The sequence below is a fragment of the Rana temporaria genome, chromosome 2, assembly GCF_905171775.1.
Source record: "Rana temporaria chromosome 2, aRanTem1.1, whole genome shotgun sequence".
In the NCBI taxonomy this organism is placed as follows: Eukaryota; Metazoa; Chordata; class Amphibia; order Anura; family Ranidae; genus Rana; species Rana temporaria.
This window is the reverse complement of record NC_053490.1, coordinates 458,811,841-458,838,703: the sequence shown is the minus strand read 5'-3', so window position 1 is coordinate 458,838,703 and position 26,863 is coordinate 458,811,841. Positions and strand designations below refer to the sequence as shown.

General features: G+C 43.4%; 1 protein-coding gene across 2 annotated transcripts in view; it reads right to left on the bottom strand.

Annotated features, from left to right (window-relative positions):
- Positions 1 to 26,863, bottom strand: part of GOSR1 (golgi SNAP receptor complex member 1) — a 163,353-nt gene that overhangs the window by 93,468 nt on the left and 43,022 nt on the right. For both annotated transcript variants that reach the window (XM_040338578.1, XM_040338579.1), the window contains exons 5-6: positions 17,041 to 17,132; positions 8,263 to 8,337 (exon numbers count right to left, since the gene is read on the bottom strand). In XM_040338578.1, coding sequence (XP_040194512.1) covers positions 8,263 to 8,337; positions 17,041 to 17,132 — 167 coding nt within the window. The remainder of the gene's footprint in view (positions 1 to 8,262; positions 8,338 to 17,040; positions 17,133 to 26,863) is intronic.

The following is a 26,863-nucleotide window of genomic DNA, read 5'->3' as shown; positions in this document are numbered from 1 at the left end:
CACATATACGTCGGTAGAATGGCATGGCTGGGCACAAGCACGTACAGGTACGTCCTCTTTAAGTGCCCAGCCGTGGGTCGCGGGCGCGTGCCCGCGTTCTGGTCCGAAGCTCCGTGACCGCGGGACCTGCGGACCCGATCGCCGCTGGAGTCCCAGGATCAGTCCCCAGAGCTGAAGAACGGGGAGAGCTGTGTGTAAAAAGCAGTTCTTCACTGTGGCGCCATCATTGATCGTGTGATCCCTTTTATAGGGAAACACAATCAATGACGTCACACCTACAGCCACACCCCCGTACAGTTAGAAACACAAATGAGGTCACACTTAACCCCTTCAGCGCCCCCTTGTGGTTAACTCCCAAACTGCAATTGTCATTTTCACAGTAAACAATGCATTTTTAATGCATTTTTTGCTGTTAAAATGACAATGGTCCCAAAAATGTGTCAAAATTGTCTGAAGTGTCCACCATAATGTCGCAGTCACGGAAAAAAAATTGTTGATCGCCGCCATTAGTAGTAAAAAAATAATAATAATTAATAAAAATGCAATAAAACTATCCCCTATTTTGTAAATGCTATACATTTTGCGCAAACCAATCGATAAACGCTTATTGCTAATTTTTTTATAACAAAAATAGGTAGAAGAATACGTATCGGCCTAAACTGAGGGAAAAAAAATGTTATATATTTTTAGGGGATATTTATTATAGCAAAAAGTAAAAAATATTGCATTTTTTTCAAAATTGTCGCTCTATTTTTGTTTATAGCGCAACAAATAAAAACCGCAGAGGTGATCAAATACCACCAAAAGAAAGCTCTATTTGTGGGAAAAAAAGGACGCCAATTTTGTTTGGGAGCCACGTCGCACGACCGCGCAATTGTCAGTTAAAGCGACGCAGTGCCGAATCGCAAAAACTGGCCAGGTCCTTTAGCTGCCTAAAGGTCCGGGTCTTAAGTGGTTAAGTAAGCAAAAATACCAAAATTGCCCTATCAAGACCCAGGAGGCTTTGGAACTGCTGGAGCATATATTCTAATATTGGGTGCTGTTCTGACAAATACCAAAGGCAATAAAAAATATGAAGTAGAAGGCCCAATGGCCATTTGGTGTGTCCACGGATACATGGGAATAGGATATAGAGGGTTAAATGGAGACAATCACTAAATCTCTATGTGAACTGATAATAGTACACTAGACACTAAAAAAATGGCCAATTTTCCAACATTTAAGCACCAATGTATCCATGTGCATTTTTAGCCAACTCATATCAACATTACATGATTCTCATGCAGCCAAACTTTTACAAAGTCTTTAGGCAGGGTGCCTTGTGCAAGTCAATGCAAGCTGAGCTTCTCCTTTAAATGTAAAGAAAATCTGCACTGACAGAAATAAAGAGGCTGCAATTGATGTGATCTTCCTGGAATTCAACTGACTGACGCTTTAAAGGAGATGTCCAGCCTGAGATTTTTAGGCAGGGCTTCTCCTAAGAGTTCGCCCTGCACTTCTATGACCCGTTTTCAGCGGAAATCAGTCTGATGTCTGCTCTCCGTTGACGTCACCAGGATCAGTCGAGGCAGCACGTCATCCCCACTTCCCAAGACTGGATCCGCCAGCTGACTTGACTGATGGCAGTCTCAGCGAGCCGCTGAGACAGCCGCTCCCTGCCCCTCCACAGCTCAGCGCTCCAATGAGCATGGAAAAACAGAGCAGGAGCGATGCTGACTGACAGTCAGCAGCTCTCTGTTCGGGAAGGTGAGAGAACTGATCAATCCGCGGTGTTCGGTGGCTCTGTTCTCAGTAAAGAGGTGGCGGGGGACATATGTAGCATCGGTCTGGTCTGATGGTGCATCCACCCAAGTATGAATAACAAAACCAAAAAAACACACTTCTTTTAACCCTTTGGTGCAGCTTTGCATAGAAACCAATCAGCTTCCAGTTTTTTGTTTTTGTCAAAGCTTAATTAAACAAGCTAATCTAAGAAACCGATTGGCTAGTATACACAGCTGCACCAGATTTTGCACTATCCGGTTATAGAAATCAACTAATTTGAGTAACTAACCTGCAATATGTAAATTCAGAACTTCAGATTCACATGCATGTTACAGATCAGTAACAGATAAAGTTTAGAAGCTATACAGCCAGGTAAGGCAGCCTTCAAATTTACCTCCCAGCAAACTGATTTATTAGGGATTACATTGTAGCAGGGAAACATACTGGACTTCTGAAAAACGTTGTGCTGTAAAGCTAAAAAAAAAACTCTGGCCTGCAAAATAACAGAATATGAGGTGATCCACAGTATAAAAAGTGGGAAATCCACCCCTCCCCCACATAACACATCCTGGTAATATACAATGACCTGTGAATCACCTCATATTATGATAAACATAACATAACATAACATATGATAAACATGTCCAAGCTAGATATGTAAATAACCTGTCACTCAAAGCAAGGAGAGAGGAAAGGACTTTTTATTTAGACAGGGTTTTATCTGGAAGTCTGTAATTTTCACTGAACAATAAAAGAGGATTGCTCAGAGCTGGATTAACTGTGTGGCAAAACTGGGCACAGATGATAGAAAATCTTATACTCTACATTGTGACATAAAAAGTTATTTTTTGGGGTTTACATCCACTTTAAAGCAGGGGTGCCCAACCTGTGGCCGGCGGAGCCCTCTGATGTGGCCCGCGACCTCCTGCTCTGGGATGGAATAGAATACTGATATTAAAAGGTATGTTTCTTACTAAAATCACAGGCCCAGATTCACGTAGATCGACGCATCTTTATGCCGGCGTAGCGCAACTAGTATGCGTTACGCCGACGTAAGTTAGAGGGGGTAAGCTCCGTATTCTCATAGCAAATGTGCCCAATTTGGCGCCGGCGTAATGTAAATTCGTTGGCGTAAGCCGGCGTAATTCAAAGTAGGAAGGAAGTGGGCGTGATCCATTCAAATGAAGCATGACCCCATGCAAATGAAGGGCCGAACGAACTGCGCATGCGCCGTGACGTATGTCCCGCGCCCCTCTGCGCATGCTCACAACTACGCCCGGCATAAACCCTGAGATACGCCGGCCCACTGCTTACGCCCAAGGCATAAATACGCCCAGACATGCGCCCGTCGAGTGCAAAAGTACACACGTTTGGTTTCTTAAGGTGTAAGTACTTTTGCTGTCTTACTTTGTGCCATGTCTGCCCCTCGCAGTGATAAGAGGAAGAAAATTTTTTCCCCCCAGAGGAGAGGGCGATTATTATATCGGCCATGGAGAGGTATGATGCTCGCCTCCATGGTGCAGAAAGTAAAGGCACGAGTAAGGCTAAGAGGGATGAGATCCTGATGAGGATCACCACCCAGGTGAATGCCCTTGGGAATGAGGTAAGGAGGCCCAAGGACATTGTGAAAAAGATGAATGACCTGCGTAGGAAGGTCAAAGAGAAGCTGGGCAAGATGAGGAGGCATGCCAGCGCCACTGGAGGTGGACCAGCCTCTGCTCTTAGGCTGACTCCTGAGGAGCAGGTGGTTGCCCGGTGCCTTCAGAGGTAGCAAGTGGAGGGGAGTGGAGGGCTATGACTCAGTTGAACAGGCCTTGAGGACAGGCAAGTGTGTTTTTTCTCCTATCTGGTGTGTAGCATGTGAGGGGGTGGTAGGGAACATGTGACAAGTGTGTGGGTCCACCAACATGTGAATGTTTTGTGTCATCCACAGATGTCCAGGAGGGAGCTGGGCCATCATCTGCCTCTGGCCGTCCCACACCATCATCCCCTGAACATCTTGACCCTGACCCCCTGGGAAGCCAAGAGACATTGGTGGAGGGGAGTGGTGCCCAGACCTCAAATGAAGAGGTGGTTGAGGATGATGTTGTCCCTATGGGTGAGGAGGTGTGCCTCTATTTGGAGGAATCCTCCCTATCGGCTGAGCCGTCGCGCACCTCAAGCCTCATCTCGTCCAGCCCCTCAGGATCCATCCCCATCACACCCACTCACTCAAGGGCCTCCCCATATTCAAGGCATCAAGCCTCTCCTGGCCCCAGGAAGGCTACCAGGAAGACCAGGGGGGTTCCTGACTTTCTTCCTGAAACTTTAACAAGGGCACAGGACTCCCAGACCCGCCATATGGGTGAGATGACCGCGGAGATGCGTCATGTGGCAGACAGCCTGGCCTCCACGGGCAACATAAATAACGCTCTTCTGGATCTCACTGGCAAAAGTGCAGCGGTGATCACCTGCCTGGGGGAGCTGCAGGCCACAACAGCTACCCTCGTGGCAGAGATGAGGTCCCTGACAGAGGCCGTACAGGGCAACACATCTGCCATTGAGTCGGAGGGGAGGCAGTCTCGGCTGGTGCAGGCAGAGACCAATTCTATCCTCACCCGCATTGCCGTGGCTTTAGAGGGCAGGCCGCCAGCCAGGGAGAGACCAGGGGATGCTCCTCCACCTGATGACCCACCCCCCTACCTGAGGCTTCTACCAGGCAATTACGGAGCCGTGGCAGCAGGCTTGGCCCACGACAGGGCAACTGATTTTTTTGTTTTGCCTTATCGTTGCTCTGGTGAAGACCGTTTTTTTTTATGTTTCCTCAGGTCATGAGTTTTTTTTTTTTTGCTAAATTACTGCACACGGTGAGGCGTGCAGGCTACAGTGTGACTGGTGTGTGAATGTGGGGGTGACACTCCTGCCAGCAAAGGGGTGTCACCCTTGGTCGTTGGGGAGAAGTTATCCCCACGACCATGTGAATGTGGTATGAATGGACAACGACATAATTGGGACCTTGGCGTGGCGCTGCTGCTCCCAAGTCCTGCATGGTGGACTTGAGCTAATCCAATGTAATGTGAATGTGGTGTGTGTGAGCTAGGGACCACAGTGGTGTGCAAGCATGCATTGTCCTTGTGCCATGATGAATGTGTGTGTTTAACGTGCAAAGATACGTTCCACGAGGCATCTCCTGACTGCTGTTCCCTCAGCAGACGGGGAAGCCTCAGGCAGGGGGGGAATGTCTGGTTCGGGGGTCAGGTCATTACGTAGGTCAATCTCCAGGCCCGTTCTCTTGGCAAAGTTGTGCAGCATGCAACATGCTCCGATGATCTGGCACACGAAGTTTGGGGAATACAACAGGGTCCCCCCGGACTTATTCAGGCATCGGAAACGGGACTTCAGGATGCCAAATGTGCGTTCCACCACTGCACAGGTACGTGCTTCATTGTAGTTTATCTCTCCTCTGGTTTGGGGATTCCGGAATGGAGTCATGAGATGGGGCCCAAGTGCATATGCAGAGTCACCTGGAAGGGAAAAGACAGGAGGATGTTAGTCGTGCATGTGCCCCTCGTGATGTCTGCATCATGGGGTCTGACAGTCATGCCTGACTCCCATGTCACTCACCAACCAGCCAGCTTTCCCCATACACGTTTTGTTCAAATTCCGTTGGGATGGTGCTTTGACGGTATATGTAGCTGTCGTGGCTGGCCCCTGGGTGTTTGGCACGGACGTGCCATATGAGGCCTTGGCCATCGACTATCACCTGTACGTTGATGGAATGCCAGTGCTTCCGATTGCGGTATATGTGCTCTGTGGCACGGAGGGCCGTAGTGCCACATGTGTGCAATCAATGGCCCCCACGGTGCGTGGGAATCCTGCAATACTGAAAAAATCCTGCATTGCCTTATGCGCAGGTGCTCCTGGGTGGGTCTGATGATGTGGTTGGACATGCGTCGGAGGATTGCGGGGACAACCTGGTGCACACATCTGCTCATGCAAGGAAATGCAGTGTTGCCAGTACCTTGACCAGTGGCTGCACTGCATGTGAGCGGTGTGTCTGGCTGGTGATTTCATCATGCAGGGTTGTGGCCAATTCCAGGATGGCATCAGTGTTGAATATGAAGATGCGATACACCTCCGAATCCCCCATGCCAAAGACGTTCATGCGCGTTCGGTATGTCCTCTCCCGTGCCCTCCTCCTTCTACGCGCCTCTGCACACTAGTAGTGCTATGACCATGCCTGCCCCTGGCATGTTGGCATACGGATGTGTTGTCCTGCAAGTGTGGTTGCTCAGCTCGTCCGTAACGGTGCTGCTGTAGTTGCTCTCCAGCTGACTTGCGCATGTCTGGTGCAAAGTTACCCCTGCTTTATGAGGGGTAACTTTAGGCCGGACGTATGTCTTACGCGCACCGCGCGTAGCCTGCGTCGGACGCACGTACGTTCGGGAATCGGCGTATCTCCCTCATTTACATATTTGAATAGGAAATCAATGGGAGCGCAAGATGCGCCCAGCGTAAATATGCGCCCACGCTACGCCGGCGTAGAAAAGTTACGTCGGTCGGAAGAAGCCTATTTTCAGGCGTATCTGGTTCTGTGGGTACGGCGCATAGATACGCCGGCGTATATATACACTTACGCCGGGCATCTCGAGATACGCCGGCGTAACTTCTTTGAGAATCTGGGCCACAGTGTGTGCGTGTATATATGGGCATATCCACTTTTAAGTCTTTCTTTAGTATCCCTCCCTAGTATATGTTCTATTTTTTAGTTAAACATGAAAAATTATTTTCTTTTGTCTCTGCCACGGTTAAGAAGATTCTGCTAGAGTGGTATGTTGCATTTCCACCTATAGGAAAACTAAATTAACAGGACCCCATTACGGTGAATCATATGTTATGACAAAACACAGTAACAGAAGTTTCTGATTCCATGAAATTGACTTGAAAATATTATACTGAATCTGTCCTGGGCACAGATTCAGCAGGGACACATTCTATTACAAATTAATGATATGAACTTTAATTACCTTAAAACACTTTGAGCGCAGTCCTGGTTAAATGGTAGAACTGCTGAATTTATGTTGTGTAGTTGGAAGAAAAACTGACAAACACATACACTGCCCCCTGGAGGCAACAATGCAAAGCTACAGCTGCATGCTATACTAAAGAAACAAAACCTTGACGGTCGCATTTGTCTAGTACGAAGCTACAAGGAGAGTTAATCAAAACCAGTGACAAGCTAATGCCAAGCAAGTTTGCACAGCTAACAAGCTAAAATGGGATTAGCAAGTATATTAAAGAATATATAAACATGGTAAACTCATGTATTTAAATTGAATTCACCAGAGAATAAAGTGGTTAAGTGACTTCAGTTTGCTTACAGTTAAGATGGCCCTGAGCTCCCTAATTATAACCAATTTGACAGCCTAATGCAAAATTTAGCCACAGATCACACTGTTTAGGGCTACTCTAGAGGATGATGAGCGCAGTCATTATCAGATGCACTAGGTTTTAAGCACTATGATTTTACAACTTGCTATAAGATCTCTGTGACAAAAGGCTGATTCCTTTCCTAATTTCAATGACAAAATGTTTGCCACTAATAGGGCCCTAGTGCTACAGGGAAGCATCATGTTTCTGCCCATCCATGACATATCTTGAAACAAGGATTCTAGGGAGTCTTAACACTACAACATGTCTAAACTGAGCCTGACAACGTGTTGTGTAATTACTAGCACCTACCAATAACAAACATTAACTGTGTCACTTAATCCTGCACTGGTAAGGTTTCACTTTTTTCATCTCATTGAAGGTATGTCTACAATTATTATAAATTGAGATTTTATTTGAGATTGGAGGGATGTCTACAATTAGAAATGAACGCGGCTCATGTTTAAAATAGCTTCAGAAAATGTATGTATGTATGTATGTATGTATGTATGTATGTATGTATATATATATATATATATATATATATATATATATATATATATATATATATATATATATATATATATATGAAACAGAGGCGTCTGTGTGGGGTTCTGAGAGCTGTCCAGTAAAATAAATGGGAAAGTGAGCCTGTGAATACAATCATCCATAAGAGGATAAAAGCAATATACAGAGCTTTACAGGCCAGTTTTAATGAGAGCTATGCAAGCAGCAGTCTAGTGATGATTTACTGCTCTTCCACTAAAACAGTATCTGCACCACAGATATGGCTTTACATTGGATAAGTGTTTCAAAACAAAGAGGTTCCACATTTGTGATGACCTGTTACTTTCGAGGAAGTCCCTTTTCTTGTAATGGAGTTCTATTCTTAAACTTGCTGAACTCGTACTTAGCTATAAAGCATGATCTCTCTGTGTATAGCTGCTGGTTCAGCCTATTGACCATTAGCTCTTTGTGAGGAACAATTAAGCCCTAGAAGGCTAAAATCCATACTGTACATATTAACCTATTCCCCTCTCTCACATTTACTGCTGACTAGACATCGAACGGCCAATGCTTCCATCTTACCTTCTGAGGTGCTCGTGTTCTTTCAAAAACAACTCTGTTCTTCTGTTGTTCACCCCAGATCCAGTTTTGTAAGATCTGTTATGGAGAAGAAAAAAAAAAAAAAAAAGAAGGTTTAAGGGAAGTAGAACAGTTAATGGGCAGGCTCAGACTGCTTTTTCACAACACAGAGACAAAATTCACAACCCACTTCATCCACAGGAAGATTTACAGTTATTGATTTAAGGAGTGCCAACATTTGTACAGTGCTAGTAAATAAAGTACTGTATTTTAAACATACACAGTAGGAAACCCGAGAATAATAAAAAGCCTGTAGGACAGTGGCAGCTCTCTGCTCAGAGCAGTGGGGAGAACTGAGCGATAAGTGGCGTTTCATCGCTCAGTTCCCACTGCAGAGTCCATACTTTTCTTTTAAAAACATGTCGCGTCTGAAGGATATGGCTGTTCCATTTAGATGCTCCCAGAGTAGGGAGCAACAACAAATGGTCACAAAAATACAGTTCACAGAAAAAAACAAAACCAGAACCATACACACGCAGATAAGATGCCCAAAAAACAAGGATGAGATTCATGTATAATGAAATTAATCTTCACTTCAAAAATCCATCTTCATGTACAATTAATCCAACAAGCAACTGTACAGTTTCAAGCAACACTATGCTCTTTCTCAAGCCATGTGTGAATTATTTACTCCCTGAATTTATAAATTCATTCAGGACACAGGCGAGTTCCATTCACCAATACAATGATAATTCCTATCAAAACAATCTTTGTTTTCCACTGCAGATATATTTTCTTTCCTCTCAAGATCTAAAAGAGAATCACATCTCAGCAGGGGGTTATAACTTGTTCTGTTGTGTAGTTTTGTTCATTAAAACAAGAAGTCTAGCCAAAGCTTGATTGGCTGGGCTTCTCATATGGGTCACAGGAGTGCAATTCCACAAGTCCGCTCTCTGCTGATGTCACAGAAATCAGTCCAGGCACTGCGTCATCCCGACAATGGAAGTCTGGATCCACCAGGTGCCTGGACTGATACCCATCTCAGGCTCTCAGCAAGCCGCTGAGAGCCTGAGACAGTCGCTCCCGACCCCTCCACAGCTCAGCGCTCCAGTGAGTGTGGAGAAGTAGAGCGGATTGACAGTCAGCAGCTTTCTGCTCGGGGGAGCTGTGAGAACCGAGCCATCTGCGATGTTCGATCGCTCGGTTCTCAGTGCAGAGGGGCCAGGGGATAGATGCAGCATCATGCATCCACCTAGGTAAGTATAATGGAGGAAAAACCCCCAAACCCATACTTCTCTTAACCGATTAAGCCCCAGACCATTTTAGTGGTTAAAGACCGGGCCACTTTTTGCGATTCGGCAATGCGTCGATTTAACTGACAATTGCGCGGCCGTGCGACATGGTTCCCAAACAAAATTGACGTCCCTTTTTCCCCACAAATAGAGCTTTCTTTTGGTGGTATTTGATCACCTCTGCGATTTTAATTTTTTTGCGCTATAAAACAAAAAAAAAAAGGAGCGACAATTTTGAAAAAAATTAAATATTTTTTACTTTTTGCTATAATAAATATCCCCCAATATCCACAGTTTAGTCCGATACGTATTCTTCTATATATTTTTGGTTAAAAAAACAAAAAATGCAATAAGCGTTTATTAATTGGTTTGCGCAAAAGTTATAGCTTCATCAAAATAGGGGACTGTTTTATAGCATTTTTATTAATAATTTTATTTTTTACTAGCAATGGCGGCAAAAAGTGATTTTTATCGTGACATTATGGCGGACACTTTTGACACCATTTTGGGACCATTGTCATTTTTACAGCGATCTGTGCTATAAAAATGCACTGGTTACTGTAAAAATGACACTGGTAGTGAAGGGGTTAACCACTAGGTGGCGCTGCAGGGGTAAAGTGTTCCCTAAGAAGTGATTCTAACTGTTTGGGGGCGTAGCTACGCATGACACATCACTGATGACCGTTCCCAATCACGGGGAACGGTCATCAGTGACAGTCTCACTAGGCAGAATAGGGGAATGCCTTGTTTACATCGTGTTCCCAGGACCCGCGGCCGCACTCGAGGCACGCGGCGGGCGGACGTGCACCCGCTGGGCGGCAGATTCAAATGGCATACCTGTACGCCAATCTGCCGACGTACATCGGCGTGCGGCGGTCGGCAAGTGGTTAAGTTGTGTTTCTGTTTGTAGAAGTTTTGATTAGGACTTGGATACACTATTTGCTTAAAATGGTGAATGGAACACAACCTGTGAGGCTTTGTCCAGAATGAATATATAAATGCTAGAGAGCAGTAAATAATTTACACATGGCTTGAGAAAGAGCAAAGTGTTGCTTGAAACTGTACAGTTGCTTGTTGGATTCAAAGATAAATTGCATTACATAGAGGTTTCATCCTCTTTTTGCGGTTAATCAATTGGAAGTCCACTGATGAAGCGATATAGTATCTCACAAAAGTTAGTACACACCTCTCATTTTTGTAGATATTTTATCATATATTTTTATGTGACAACACTGAAGAAATTACACTTTGCTACAATGTAAAGTAGAGCTGCACGATTCTGGCCAAAATGAGAATCACAATTTTTTTGCTTAGAATGAAGATCACGATTCTCTCACGATTCTCACGGCGTAAAATCTTTTACATTTATAAAAAAAAAAAAAAAAAGGGGCTAACTTTACTGGCTAGTTTTTTTTTTAATTCATTAAAGTAATTATATCCCAAAAAATTGCATTTAAAAAGACTGCTGCGCAAATACAGTGCAAAATAAAATATTGCAACAACCGCCATTTTATTCTCTAGGGTTTCTACTAAAAAAATATATAATGTTTGGGGGTTCCAAGTAATTTTCTAGCAAAAAAAAAATAATGATTTTAACTTGAAAAGAACTGTCAGAAAAAGGTTTGGTGTTTAAATGGTTAAACGTTCCTAATTTACATACAGAAGTCAATGTGATACAATGTTTAGACTTAACTTTCCAATGATAAGGCTTCATTTCCATGGACGTTTTTACAGCCACTTTGTTTAGCCTTTTTTACAGCTTAAAAACGCCTGTCCATGTTATTTTTTTTGAGCTGGACCTCAAAAACGCTGCGGTAGCGTTTTTGAACGTCTGGCATTTTTACAGCTCTAAGGCTGGAGCTTCAGAACGCACTGGTCCTGTGGTTTTTTTTTTTTGCAGCTTAAAAACGGCTCAGCCATCTACAGCTCAAAAACGTCATGGTGGGCATGAGGCCATAGACTAACATGGAGAGCCGTTTTTAAGCTGCAAAAAAAGCTCAGAAAAGTGGCTGTAAAAACATCCATGGAAATAAAGCCTAAAGAATGTTTTCAAAACTTGGCAGGCTCCCCAGACTTGGCAGATTGCCCAGACTTTGACTTTTGGCTGAGAGCAGAGGAAATTCTTTGCATACCAAAGTTCAGAGAGAAAATCATTTTCATGCCAAAGATAGTGAAACCCTGTGTCAAGAATCGCAACGGGAAAAAGATCGCAATAACAATTCTTAACGATTAATCGTGCAGCTCTAATGTAAAGTAGTGAGTGTACAGCTTGTATAACAGTGTACAATTTGCTTTCCCCTCAAAATAACTCAACACAGCCATTAATGTTTAAACGGCTGGCAACAAGAGTGAGTACCCAATTAGCCATTTTCCCTCCCTGGTGTCACGTGACCAGTTCGTGTTACAAGATATCAGGTGTGAATGGGGAGGTGGCGTGTTAAATTTGGTGTCATCGCTCTCATACTGGTCACTGGAAGTTCAACATGGCACCTCATGGCAAAGAACTCTCTGAGGATCTGAAGAAAATAAATTGCTGCTCTACATAAAGATGGCCTATGCTATAAGAAGATTGCCAAGACCCTGAAACTGAGCTGCAGCATGGTGACCAAGACCATATATCGGTTTAACAGGACAGGTTCCACGCAGAACAGGCCTCGCCATGGTCGACCAAAGAAGTTGAGTACATGGGCTCAGCGTCATATCCAGAGGTTATCTTTGGGAAATGGATGTACGAGTGCTGCCAGTATTGCTTCAGAAATTAAAGGGGGGGTTAGACTTTCAGTGCTCAGACCATACGCTGCACACTGCATCAAATTGATCTGCATGGCTGTCGTCCCAGAAGGAAGCCTCTTCTAAAGATGATGCACAAGAAAGCCTGAAAACTGTTTGCTGAAGACAAGCAGATAAAGGACATGGATTACTGAAACCATGTCCTGTGGTCTAATGAAACAAAGATAAACTAATTTGGTTCAGATGGTGTCAAGCGTGTGTGTTGGCAACCAGATGATGAGTACGAAGACAAGCGTTTCTTGCCTACAGTCAAGCATGGTGCTGGGAGTGTCATGGTCTGGGGGTGATTGAGAGCTGCCGACACTGGGGAGCTACAGATCATCAAGGAAACCTTGAATGCCAACATGTACTGTGGCATACTGAAGCAGAGCATGATCCCCTCCCTTCGGAGACTGGGCTGCAGGGCAGTATTCCAACATGATAACGACCCCAAACACACCTCCAAGACAACCACTGCCTTGCTAAAGTAGCTGAGGGTAAAGGTGATGGACTGACCAAGCATGTATCCAGACCTGAACCCTATTGAGCAGCTGTGGGGCATCCTCAAACGAAAGGTAGAGGAGCGAAACATCTTTAAACATCCCCCAGCTCTGTGATGTCATGGAAGAGTGAAAGAGGACTCAAGTGGCAACCTGTGAAGCTCTGATGAACTCCATACCTAAGAGGGCAGTGCTGGAAAATAATGGTGGCCACACAAAATATTGACAGTTTGGGCCCAATTTGGACATTTTCACTTAGGGGCTTACTCACTTTTGTTGCCAGGGGTTTAGACATTAATGGCTGTGTGTTGAGTTATTTTGAGGGGACAGCAAATGTACACTGTGAAAAGTTATAATAAAATATTTACAAAATATTTACAAAAATGTGAGGGGTGTCCATCAACAGACCACAATAAAAACATGAACGATGAGTACAAAAAAATATATATTTTTTTTTTACCATATGTATTTATTGGTATATCGTAGAAAGTAAGTTTCAGAATAAATCATCATCGTTGAAAGTAATTTTTCTATGGGTATTTCCGCCCTTGAAGGTGTTGGTGGTGTTTTCTGGTATATTTCATTGCTAGCACTTTGCACTCTTGTTTGTAGGCATTTTGTATGCAACGATTATTGGTTGTTTACAGATTGTGATGACGTACTATTTTGTACCTCAAAAAAAAAAAAAGGACTTAAAGCGGAGTTCCACCCAAAAATGAGATTCCTCCCCCCCCCCCCCCCCAAGTGTCACATTTGGCACCTTTCAGGGGGGAGCAGATACCTGTGTAAGCCAGGTATTTGCTCCCACTTCTGGGCATAGAGTGACGCAGTTTCTGCTGTGATCTACGCCATGTCCGGCCCCTCCTCCATCCCACTGCTGTCTTCTGGGAGACATAAAGGTCCCAGAAGACAGCAGGGACAAGCAAGATCATGCATGCGCAGTAGGGAACGAGGCTATGAAGCTGCAAGGCTTCACTTCCTGATTCCCTTACCGAAGATGGTGGTGCCTACACCCAGGAGCCAAGGGACAGTTCGTATTGGGGTGCCGACATAGCGGGCGCGGCGCAATGGACAGTTAAGTGTCTATACATTAAAAGTCAGCAGCTGCAGTATTTGTAGTTGCTAACTTTAAAAAATATATATATTTTTCGGCGGAACTCTGCTTTAAATAATCTTGATGGTAGCAATGACAAAAAACAAAATCAAACAAGGGGAAGGGGAGAAGTATGAACTCTATAGTAAGCCAAGAAGTGATCACAAATCTCGTTGAGTCAGGAGGCAATCTATATAATGAGTGATAGTAAGTTATGTTAAAAAGTTTTATGGTCACTGATCCAAGGTGCCAAAATTATTATTTTATTGGCCACGGAAGGACACAAGAATCCTATTACACTCAGGACATCTAAAAGCAGTACCACTGAGGGGTGGGCAAAAGCAACAGATAGGACCAAAAAATGTATAGGATCATCACACATCAGGGGAATCTAAAGGAACCGACATCTGAATCAAAATAGATCGTAAGAAGCCGCATGGGAGCCAACCGGCAATCGAATGGTAGGGAAAAAAGCAAAAGCTACTACTGGTGGTGTCACTAATGACAGTGGCAAAAGCAGGTCTGAAGAGACAAAGTCCTTCAAAAGACAACCAAGTCAGGTAATCCCTGGAGTTTTCATCTTTGTCCCAAGCATGCAGCCAAAGTGCCCTATACCTGCAATAGTCCCTTTCAAGACACGAGATTACTTGTCAGTAAAATCCCAAAAGGAGAGGAAGGCATGCCTGCTAATGTGGATAACTGGTGCATCTATGGTGGAAGAGACCACAATTTATTAGCTCCCTCTCAGATGGGAAGCGCTCTGACACACTGTCGGGAGGATACCCGTATCTTTCATGACATTTTCAGTTGCCATTACGAAATGACTCAAGCAGCTGGTTTAATGAGGTGGTCTTGGGAGCTCTAAAATAACCTAGGCCTGGAACAGCAGATTGATCCTCCAAACGTAGGGTCTTAGGCATTGCATTTATCTGTTTGGAGTCAAACCCTTGTAAATCTGAGTCAAAGGGTGGCTCACTATATCAACCATTTCAAGAAAGAACTGATGTAAACTCTGAAACAGTGACTTCATCCTCAAGCTCGGCCTGGTTTTGGGACTCTGGGATCGGAGGCAGACTTTGCCAGGGAGAGAGCGAGGGGGCTTGCTTAGAACCTCAATGGCAGATTGTTGCAGTAATTTGGCACAGACAGACAGGAAGTCCAGCTTGGACGTGGAGGTTCTTGAGGAGACAGGAAAAGACAAGGCCTTGCCCAACAGAGCTGCAGAGGACACCCAACAAAGAGAACTCAACTACAGGGGTCCCAACTGTGAACTCTTTCTGTTTGCAAACCGAGTTGTTCGTGAACAGAAGCGTTATCACTGCACTTTGATGCATGTGATGGTGCATTGTCCTGCATAAATATCATGGTCTTCTTGAAAGATGCAGATTTTTTCCTGTACCACTGCTTGAAGAAAGTGTCTTCTAAAAACTATAAGTAGGTTTGGGAGTTGATTTGGAGTCCATCTTCAACCTGAAAAGGTCCAATTAGCTCATCTTTAAAGGAGTTGTAAAGAAAAAAAATTGCCTAAAATTAATGTCTGCAAGGTAGACAGACAGAATAGTGTAATGATTCTGTTAAAAAACGAGTAAATACCTATTAAATTCCTTCATCTATATCACCTCCGGCGTTCTAGTTTCTGTTCTCTCATTCACTTCCTGGTTTGCGGCGCTCGTTCATGCAAGAACTACATTTCCCAGTATGCATTGCGGCACACCCAGTAATTCACACCTCCTTGAAGTCTCTAACACGTAGAGAGCGTCCTGCCGCACAGATGTAGTTCCCAGGAGGGGGTGAGCACGTCACTGACCACCGCAGTAAAGCCTCCCATCATGGTGGTGAGTAACAATCAGACAAGCAGGAAGTGAACAGAACAGAGAAGAAATAGAGCAACTTCTGAGCAAAAAGGAACAATGAGGAAGTGAAAAGAGGAATGTCTGCAGGTAAAGGATGCTTATTATGAAAAAAAAAAATCCTTTACAACCCCCCTTTAATAATACCAGTCCACATCAGTACACCACCTTCATCGTGCTGGCGTCTGAGTCGAAGTGGAGCTCTGTGCTCATTACTGAACCAGCCACCGACCCTCCACTTGGTCCGTCCAGTGTCATTCATCAAATCAGGTTATAAAACCTTTGAAAAATCTGTCTTCAGATATTTCTTGGCTCAGTCTTCACACTTCAACCTATGCGTCTTATTCAGTGGTCGTCAGCCTTTTTTTTACCTTGGCTCATGTCATGGCCACGTTTGATGGTTTTGTGATTACATCCCAATATATTAGCAATTTTAGGAGTGCTGCATTTTTTTTTACAAGTCATTTAAAAAAAAAAATTTGACCATTTTGCCTGAGGAAAAGAAGATGCCTAATAATTATGCACACTTTGATATAGGGTGTTGATCTCCTTAGGCCACACCTTTCCTCATTACAGATATACACATCATCTGATATGCTTAAAGTGGAGGTCCGCCCCCCCCCCCCAGCAAAAAAGCTTTGCTTTCTGAATGGCCCGGCAGAGGGGGGGGGGGGAGGAGGGGGGTCGCGATCGCGCCAACCCTCACCCAAAAGATGCTAAATGTGGCACCAGAGGGGGGAGGAGTCAGATAATTTTGGGTGGAAATCTGCTTTAAAACCAATGAGCATTTAAAGTTTATACAGCTTGAAGTTGGACAATATGCATGAAAATTATGATTTGGTCAAAATACACACTTGCCTAATAAATGTGCATACACACGCACAAGCATATATTTTTTTTTTTTTTTTTTACACCTGGTAGATATGTACACTGCAGTGTATGTAAATCTGTAGATCCAGGGATCTTTAAATTTTTTATCTCTCAGCCATTTCAAAGAACTTGACAAACATAATTTTAGCTAATATATACAGTACATTAATAATAACATCATAAAATACAGACTTACTGCACTGCTCTGTAGGTCCTTGCTAAACGTTACCATAGAAACCATACTGATACAGTATTTAAATATACATGCCAGGATTAGAGAAGAGAGACAAGTACCATTAGATGTTCCTTTAAAAGGGATCAGCAGCATAAAAACAGCAAATAAATCACAAAAATGAAAGCAATGCTATGTACTGACCACCGATTCCCTAACATCATTTGTGACTTACTCAATATCCTTCCGTACTGATCCCAAGAGATCTTCCCTTTCTCGAATTGCCTGGAAATTGGCTTTTGTTTTGTGGAATTCATGTGTGTAATCCTGTAAAGAAACACTCACGTCTATTAATATATATACTGCATTACTAGTTATTTGAGCTTTAAGGGATGCAAGTATTGTAATTAATATAAAACAAGCGTAGACTTATTACTGTGCATAATACAACTAAAGGTATTACCTATAACAAAACAAAAGCATAAAACAGCAGAACATTTTTAAAACATACAACTTCTGATGATATTCAATAATGTTTATTCATATGATATTGTTTTCCTAACCAAGCAACCGGTTTGTGAATGGAGATGATACTTCAATTTCATGAGTGAATGACATGACTGTTGCCATGAATGCAAGAGTTTAGTCCAGCACTGGACATTACTGTTGTGGCCTGGGTTTAAAAGGTATGTAAACTGCAACAATGAACATCTCTTACTTGCTCCTTTCTGTTCTGGTAAATATACCATTAAGGCTCGGTTCACACTGGTGCGATGCGTGAACCCTTGCGAATCTAGCACGGAGTCCTGCATCGCACACAAACTTGCAGGCAGTTCACACAGCCATCTGCGAACCGTTGGGAGTGTTAATACAAAGATAATGACACCCCCAAATAGCATATCACAGTGCGAAATGTCAGTTCGGACATGAATCAGATCGGATGAGTGTGAAAACCCATGCGATCAAATTCTAGTGTGGATCAAAAAAAAGGGGTCCTGCATGACTTTGGTCTGAAAGCAATGCAAATTCAGCCATACAAACTATATGGCTGAAATCGCATGTGATTTGCGGTGCAAACTACATGCGATATCGTACAGCACCAGTGTGAATCCAGCCTAAAGGTAATCAGTCAATAGAAAGAAAAAAAAGGTGCTACTACTACACATTATGTAGAGATCCTCCTGAGCTGCAGGATGTACAGTCACTTTTTTGCTGAAAAGTGTTAACTTCTTCTGTACATATATATCTTTTATGGAGTTACAATAAATTTAGACTTATTGAAGAGCGTGTATGGAGTTGTGGATTGTCTATCCATTAAAAGCACGATAAGTGCAAATACCCTTTGTGAAACTTCCAGAAATGATATGTGCTGACTTCCTGTGATCTCTGGCTGTGCTGCACTCCAGCTATCCCTGAATACATAATATAAAACACTAATGCCGCGTACACACGTTCAGACATTCCAACAACAAAGCCGTGGATTTCTTTCAGACGGATGTTGGCTCAAACTTGTCTTGCATACACACGGTCACACAAATGTTGTCGGAAATTCCGAACGTCAAGAACGCGGTGACATGCAACGAGCCGAGATAAATGGAGTTCAATGATTCTGAGCATGTGTCGAATTGATTCCGAGCATACGTAGGATTCTATTTTAGTGCAGTGAATTGTGTACACACGGTCGGAATTTCCGACAAGAACTTTTGTTGTAAAAAAAAAATTGAGAACCAGCTCTCAAATTTTTGTTGTCGGAAATTCCAACAGCAAATGTCTGATGTAGCCTAGACATGGTCGGATTCTCAGACAAGCTTACAATAAACATTTGTTGTCGAAAATTCAGACCGTGTGCACGCAGGGCATAAGGCTGGGTTCACACTATCATAGCAGGAGACAGTGACCGGCTCTCTATGAAGCCAGTTCACACATCTCCACAGCGTCTCCGGTGCGAATTGCACTGGAGTCCTGTGCATCTACTGGTCCATTTCAAGTACGAATTCAGCCCACAATTCAGGCTGAAATCTGACCCGATATGGTGAATAAAGACACACCGGACTGTAATCCTGTCCTAGAATGTCAATGCTGCTCCTCCATAGATAGAGTAGAGTGAATGAGTGCTGTCAAATTAGAATAGCAAGTATAGTATTTCACCAGGTGAAAAAATTCAAGGTAAAAAGACTGAATAAAGAAAACTAAAGCAACCACATCATCCAAGCACTGGCAAGCTGCAGTATACAATATATTGCATTTTTGGTCTTGGGCTTTGACACACACTAATACGAATAGCTTAAATTTTCCTTGTAAATAACACGCGACTATCACTTTGAACAAGTATCACTGGTAGCTTACTTGCTATTAATTTTAATGTTTTTTTTAACTATCCAAGATGGTGGTTGTAAACCTCAGACATGAAATATGAACCACGCATATCCTTCTAAACTGTGTACTTGTCTCAATCCAAAGAATTAACCCTAATTTCTGCCTGCTATCAGAATGAGTCACTTCTGACAAATTTTCCTGACACCACAAGGTAAAAAGGTGAAAGGAGAGGGAGCTCCAGCACACAGCCTGTGATTGACAGCCTCAGCTCTGTTCCTGTGTGAAGGGGGTGTGTCCCTTCCCTCCAATCAGCTCCCAAAATAAGAACATGTAGGAAATCTGCAACAAAGTTTGTTAAAATCCCTGCAATGTACAGTACTTTGATCACCCAGTGGGAAAAAAGGATTTTTGTACTCACCGTAAAATCCATTTCTCTGAGTTCATAGACGGACACAGCCTTCATTGACCTTAGGGTTATGCTTCTTCCTACCAGGAGATCTCCAGGTAGGAAGAAGCATAAAGTGACAAGTGCTTTTGCGCTAAAATGGATCCTAAATGAGTGAATCCACCAAAAATATATAGTGCAGCAAAACCTAATTATGTTTACATGACATAAAACAGGAATATAAATATAAATAAATAGTGATTCTGCGCAACATATCACACTAATGGAATAGTGATATCACATAAGCAAGATAAATGTAAGAGCTGACAAATAATCAGCATATAGTATTAAATGCAAAGAGAATAGTGAGTCCAAATATAAATATATATATACTCAAATAGTGAATAGTGAGTCCAAAATATATAATACTCATAAGGCGAATGTGCAAAAATATATAAAGAATATTGTGCAAAAAAAAAAAACAGGAATGGAAGTTCAATCCCAATAGTAAACACAAATCAGCTGTCAGGGCAGATATTCTGAATGCACTGGATGAAGGTGAGCACCAGCTCTATGGTGTGAGTGCACGGCCGTGCGATAGAAGATAAACCAGATCCCTGGCTGAGCTCCCGGGACTCTTACCTCTCAGCCCTCCTAAATGGGCATTGATGTACAGGTCACTCGCAGCCTTCTATGGGTGGTCCCTGATGTTTCCTCTCTTGATCTGATGGATCCTTCCTTAATTGGGACAGATGCTCCTCAAAACCAGATGGATGATGTGGGTTATAAGAGAGAGAGAGAGAGGGGACTCCCATAGTGAGGTAACATTTGGTGCAGGTAAAATATATTTATTGAGGAAAAACCTGCACTTACATTAAAATAAAAATAAAAGTGCAACGAGGAAACAAACAAGCGGCGTTTGAATCGCCAGCTTACGTCACTCCGGGTGTACGTCCTCCAATTCCTACGCGTTACGACACCACGTGTCTTCGTCTGGGGAAATTTTTTTTTCCTCGTTGCACTTTTATTTTTATTTTAATGTAAGTGCAGGTTTTTCCTCAATAAACATATTTTACCTGCACCAAACGTTACCTCACTATGGGATTTCCCTCTCTCTCTCTCTTATAACCCACATCATCCATATGGTTTTGAGGAGCATCTGTCCCAATTAAGGAAGGATCCATCAGATCAAGAGAGGAAACATCAGGGACCACCCATAGAAGGCTGCGAGTGACCTGTACATCAATGCCCATTTAGGAGGGCTGAGAGGTAAGAGTCCCGGGAGCTCAGCCAGGGATCTGGTTTATCTTCTATCGCACGGCCGTGCACTCACACCATAGAGCTGGTGCTCACCTTCATCCAGTGCATTCAGAATATCTGCCCTGACAGCTGATTTGTGTTTACTATTGGGATTGAACTTCCATTCCTGTTTTTTTTTTTTTTTGCACAATATTCTTTATATATTTTTGCACATTCGCCTTATGAGTATTATATATTTTGGACTCACTATTCACTATTTGAGTATATATATATATTTATATTTGGACTCACTATTCTCTTTGCATTTAATACTATATGCTGATTATTTGTCAGCTCTTACATTTATCTGTGATATCACTATTCCATTAGTGTGATATGTTGCGCAGGAAGAAGCATAACCCTAAGGTCAATGAAGGCTGTGTCCGTCTATGAACGAAAGAGAAATGTTTTTTTGGCGTTACCCTTTCAAATGAAAGAAAGAAAACCTTAAGAAGGAAAACCTGGTCCTCAGCTCTACCATATGCAATACCAAAAAGGGTTATTTGCAAGATAAAGCTACCAGTAAAGACACTCACCTTGCGGGGGTGATGACAAAGAAAACAACCTTGTGGATAAGGATGGTCATGCATGAGTCATTTTTTTGAACTAAAGAAAATGACTGGATTCCTTCATTCACACATTCAATAAGGATAGGTGAATCTATTCTACTGAGCTATAGTATTCCAGAAGCCGAGAAGTAGAATGCCATATTGACCCCTGGAAGAGTGGGTATGGACAGTCTGGTAAGGCCCATGGTGCGCCAGCTAGAAATCGTAACAGGCACCAAATTCGCCTGGACCAATATGGAGCAATGAGGATCACTGGAACCTCATCCATACTGATCCTGTAGAGTAGGCAAGGAAGTTTCAGGTGAGAAAAGGCATAGATCAGAGTGTAAGAATTCCACAGAGCAAGCAGAGCATCCACCGATTCTGCCAGTTAAAGTGACACTAAACAGAGAAGTGTCATTTGCCATAATTGATTCACATAAATCATGAAACTGTACTTAATTTTAAATCCCCTAAGTAGCCTATACATGCAGTGCTGCAGGGAAAGATGCCTGGGAGGGTCTTCTAATAGTCTCCTGATGTATGCTCTCAATGTTAAAGGGTTAGTAAAGGTTAATTTTTTTTTTTTTTAAATAACAAATATGTCACACTTATCTCCACTGTGCAGTTCTTTTTACACAGAGTGGCCCCGATCCTCGCCTTCTGGGGTCCCTCGCGGCTGTCTCGGCTCCCCCCCCCCAAGAGCTAACCCCCCTTCTGGGAATCGCTCAACCAAGGGGGTTAGCTTGCGGGCGCGCTCCCATCATATAGTTGGCGGCCATAGCCGCCAAGTGTATCACTCGGCCCGGCGCACCGCATCATTGATTTGAATGACAGCAGCGGAAGTCAATGACTGCGCTGCTATCAATCATCCAATGAAAAGCAGAGAACAGCTGAGAAGACAGCGCCGAGAAGCCAGCGCCAGAAGCCATCGCTCAGACACAGAGAAGATGGAAGGGACAACTGAAGGAAGGAACAACCGGGTATTTCACTCAAATGTTTTAGTGGCTTTATGAGTATGAACACTATTATATAGCATATAATGAGTTTTTCGACTGCTGTTCGTTAGTCTGCCCCTAGATACACACCTGTCTTGTTTAGTGTTATACTTGGAGGCCATGATGTCCACATCAGGGGACCCCCACCTATAACACAGCTCCTAGAATATCTCTGGGTGTAGAGAACAATCTTGGGTCCCGACACTAATGGCTGCCAAAATGTCTATGCTTGGAATGTACACAGCTGACAAGGCTGGAATGTGCAGTTATGCCCAGGACAGGATTTGCTCTACCTCTCATGCCACAATGAGACTTCTAATTACTCCCTGAGGGTTGATGATAGATTATTGCTTTGCAGATGTCTGAAATGAAATTGGGCAAGGGAAACTGCTTCAAGGGAGGCTACCATCGGCCCCAAGACTCTTGTGCAAAAGCGGAGATTTGGACAGTGTCTGAAGCCCTTTCTGATGAAGGAAGACTCTGGCTTGAGGTATGTCCAGGACCAAATCCAGATACTCCCTTGTTACATAGTTGGCAAGATTAAAACCACTGAAACCCCTCATGCAGTTAAAGGTTAAACGGCTTCTTGCCAAACTTCACTGCAAAGCCACGTGTCTTCTTGAGTGACCTGAGATGGAATATTTTCCTCTCTATGCTAGAATCACCATTAATATATAGGCATCATCTCCCCTATTAAAGGCGTTGTTAAGGCAGAAGGCATCAAGATAAAAAGCCACTCATACTTACCTGTGCCCATCTCTGTCCAGTGATGTCCACGAGTCACTCGGCCGTCCGGGACTCACCCTCCAGCTCTGTGCCCCCACAGCAAGCTGCTTGCTGTGGGGGCACTTGACAGGAGGGAGGGGCCAGGAGCAGCGAAAAGGGACTCGAGAACAGGAAGATCCTGGCTGCCCTGAGCAAATCCACTGCACTGAGCAGGTAAGTAGAACATGTTTTGTTATTAAAAAAAAGACTTTACAATCACTTTAAGTGTCTCTTCAGGGAAATAAGTTTAACATTTATAGTCATTCTTTATAACTGAGATTCTCCAGCCCCCTTTATAGTTTTCTTACCCTTCTCTGGGCTCTCTCCAGTCCCAGCACATCCTTCTTGAAGAGGGGGCAGCACAGTGGTGTAGTGAGTAGCACTTTCGCCTAGCAGCAAAAGGGTCGTTGGTTCGTATCCAGACCACGACACCATCTGCCTGGAGTTTGCATGTTCTCCCTGTGTCTGTGTGGGTTTCCTCCGGGAACTCCGGTTTCCTCCCACACTCCAAAGACATGCTGGTAGGTAAATTGGATCTTGTCCAAAATTGGCCCAGTATATATGTATATCCGTGTGTATAACTGTGTGTCCTTAGCGTGTCGAGATCCTACGGGGTAAAATGACCGCACCAGCCAAGCAGACACTGGCTGGAAAAGCGCCCAGAGGCGATTCAGTTCGCATGTGTAGCGCTATACAAGTCATTCATTCATTCATTCAAGACTGGTGACTAGTACTGGAGGGCATACTCGAGATGCAGCAGAACCAGAGTTTTCTTAAGTGGTAGGAGTATAGTTTTAACTCTTGAGTAGATACCTTTTAAATGCATGCTAATATTTTGCCGTCCCTGCTGGCAGCAGTTTGGCATTGCATGCTATTGCAGAGTCAGTCATCAACTAGGACCCAAAGTTATTTTTCCATCCTTGATTCCCCCAGAGGTTCGCCCCCTAGTATATAGGAAAAAAAATCATATATATTTAGCTCCCTGGTGCATTACTTTACATTTCCCTACATTGAACCTCATTTGCCACTTGTTTGCCCACCCCTCAACTTTATCGAGGCATTCCTGTAAAGTTGCTATATCCTGTGAAATTGCTGCCCTGCTTAGTTTGAATCCTCAGCAAACTCTGGGATTGAACTATCTATCCCAACCTCTATTATTTATGAACAAGTTAATCAGAATTGGTCCCAGGACAGAGCCCTGGGGCACCCCACTTATAACTCCAGATCTTCACAAGAACTATTTATCACCACCCTTTGTACATGCCCCTGTAACCAGTTTTCTATCCAGGTACATACACTATTGAGAATGCCAGCAGTTTTCAATTTGTGGATTAGGCGTTTATGGGATACTGTGTCAAATGCTTTGGTGAAGTCTAGATAGACTACATCCACATGTCACATGCCACCCTTTATCCAGATTACAACTCACTTCCTCAAAGAATGTTGATGTGGCAAGAACGATCTTTCATAAATCCATGCTGATTACTGCTATTGGTACTATTCTTATCAGCAAATTCTTGGATACTGTCCCTTATTCTTCCCTCCAATATTTTACAAACTATTGATGCTAGGCTGACTGGCCTGTAGCTTCCTGGTATGCATGTCGGCCCATTCTTCAATATTGGTACTAAAGTTAGCTTTTCGCTAATCCACTAGTATCATTTTGGTCAGTAAGCTTTTCTTAAAAAGATTAGGAATAATGGTCTTGCAATGACCTGGCTACGTTCTTTGAGGACACTCAGGTATAAGCCATCTGCTCACATTAGGTTTTTCAAGTTTTTTTTTAGAACACAAGCTTCTCTGTTAGCCACAAGGGTACACCCCATGCTGTGTTGCCAATATACCGTCTTATCTAATATATCCCTCCTTATCTATAGTAAAAACTGAAGAAGAAAGTACCGTATATACTCAAGTATAAGCCAAGTTTCTCAGCACATTTTTTTGGTGCTGAAAATGCCCCCTCGGCTTATACACAAGTCACCTTTTTGCGCCTGATCTCCCAAACCAGGGGTCGACAATATCCGAGTCTAGCAAGTCTAGTCATGGACACAGTGAGTCATGCAGATGGACACCCTAGGCTTATACTCGAGTCAATACGTTTTCCCATTTTTTGTGGTAAAATTAGGTGCCTCGGCTTATATTCGGGTCAGCTTATACTCGAGTATATATGGTTTTTAATACAGTTGCCTTCTTGTCCTTTGTAACCAACGTCCCTTGATTATCCTTTGTGGGTCTAATATGCTCTGACTTTGCCTTTTTACTATAAATATATTTAAAAATATTGGGGGGGATTCTGTTTACTCTCCCCGCTATTTGTCTTTCATAGTCTATTTTCACTGTCCTTATCACACTCTTAGATTTTTTTTATTGCAACCTTTGTAGTGCTGGAATGTTGCCGACGTCCCCTAAACATAGGCATTAATGTAGAAATCCTCTACATTAAACTTTTCCGAAGTTCTCTCCTGACTAAACAGAACCATGGCAAATGAGAAGTGATCAATCTCATCCAATAATCTGGTTCCTTTGTATCTCATACTTCCAATCTAACCCGAGAGCACTAATTCTCTGACATACTAATTTACCTCCCCAATTTCTATTCCTCATCCTATTTCTCCTTACCACTTCATCTCCCATTATTTCCTTTCTTTCTTTTTGACTGCCTTATTATTATATCCTTCAAACAGCCAGAGTACACTAACCCTTGGGATTGCCACAATGATAATAACAAATTCAGCTGAAATGTATTGCCATTTCATATTACTTCTTTGAAGGCAAAAACATCTTGTTGCAGTACAGAAAACCTGCCCCCCCCCCCTTTCCTTTTTTTAATTGTATCAAAAAATCTTTATAACACAATTGAACAAGAAACAGATGGAAAAGAGTGATTCAAAATTAAACCAAGTTTCATGCCAACGGCTTGTTAGCCATTAAGGGTGAAGGTAAAATCATCAGCTAAGAGAGTATAGGAAACAGACCCGAAGCAGCCAAGGAGGACTCTGAAGGCTGAAGAGGCTCTAAGGGTGCATTCACACCACGATTTTGTCATCCTACTTGTTCTCACGATTTTAGCTTTAAAATCGTACAAATCTGTATGGCAAAACGTATCCATTCACTTCCATTCATTAATTTAGGTCCCCAAGTGCATCCGATTTGATACCCCATTACCATTTCACACAGGGGGGGGGGGGGGTCAGGAAGCCCTAGAAGAGGGAAGACTATGGGCTTCGCCAGTGACGTACCAGAGGGTACGTCAGAGGGGGCGGGGTCACGTGACGGGTGGCCCTGCCTCCTCTATATAAGTAATGTCACAGCTCCAGCGCGTCATTCCGCTGGGCTGTGTCCGGCGATGAGGAGGTCGGGGATGCTGCGCTCCGGATGGATCTTCTCAGCGCTGGATTGGAGAACACCCGGCCGTCGCAGGATCTTCTCATCGCGGGAGATCAGCCCTCGCAGGATCAGGACAACGCTGGAAGCCGGGAACGAGTGTTTTTTTTTTTTTTAATAAAGGACTTTATTCTAAGGTGTCAGTGTGTTTTTTTACAATACTTTACACTTCCTTCGTGAAATGGTAGAGGTACAGTGTACCCCATTACCATTTCACACAGGGGGGGGTCAGGATCTGGGGGTCCCCTTTGTTAAAGGGGTCTTCCAGATTCTGATAAACCTCCCGCCCGCATACCCCCACAACCACCGGGCAAGGGTTGTGGGGATGAGACCCTTGTCCCCATCAACATGGGGACAAGGTGC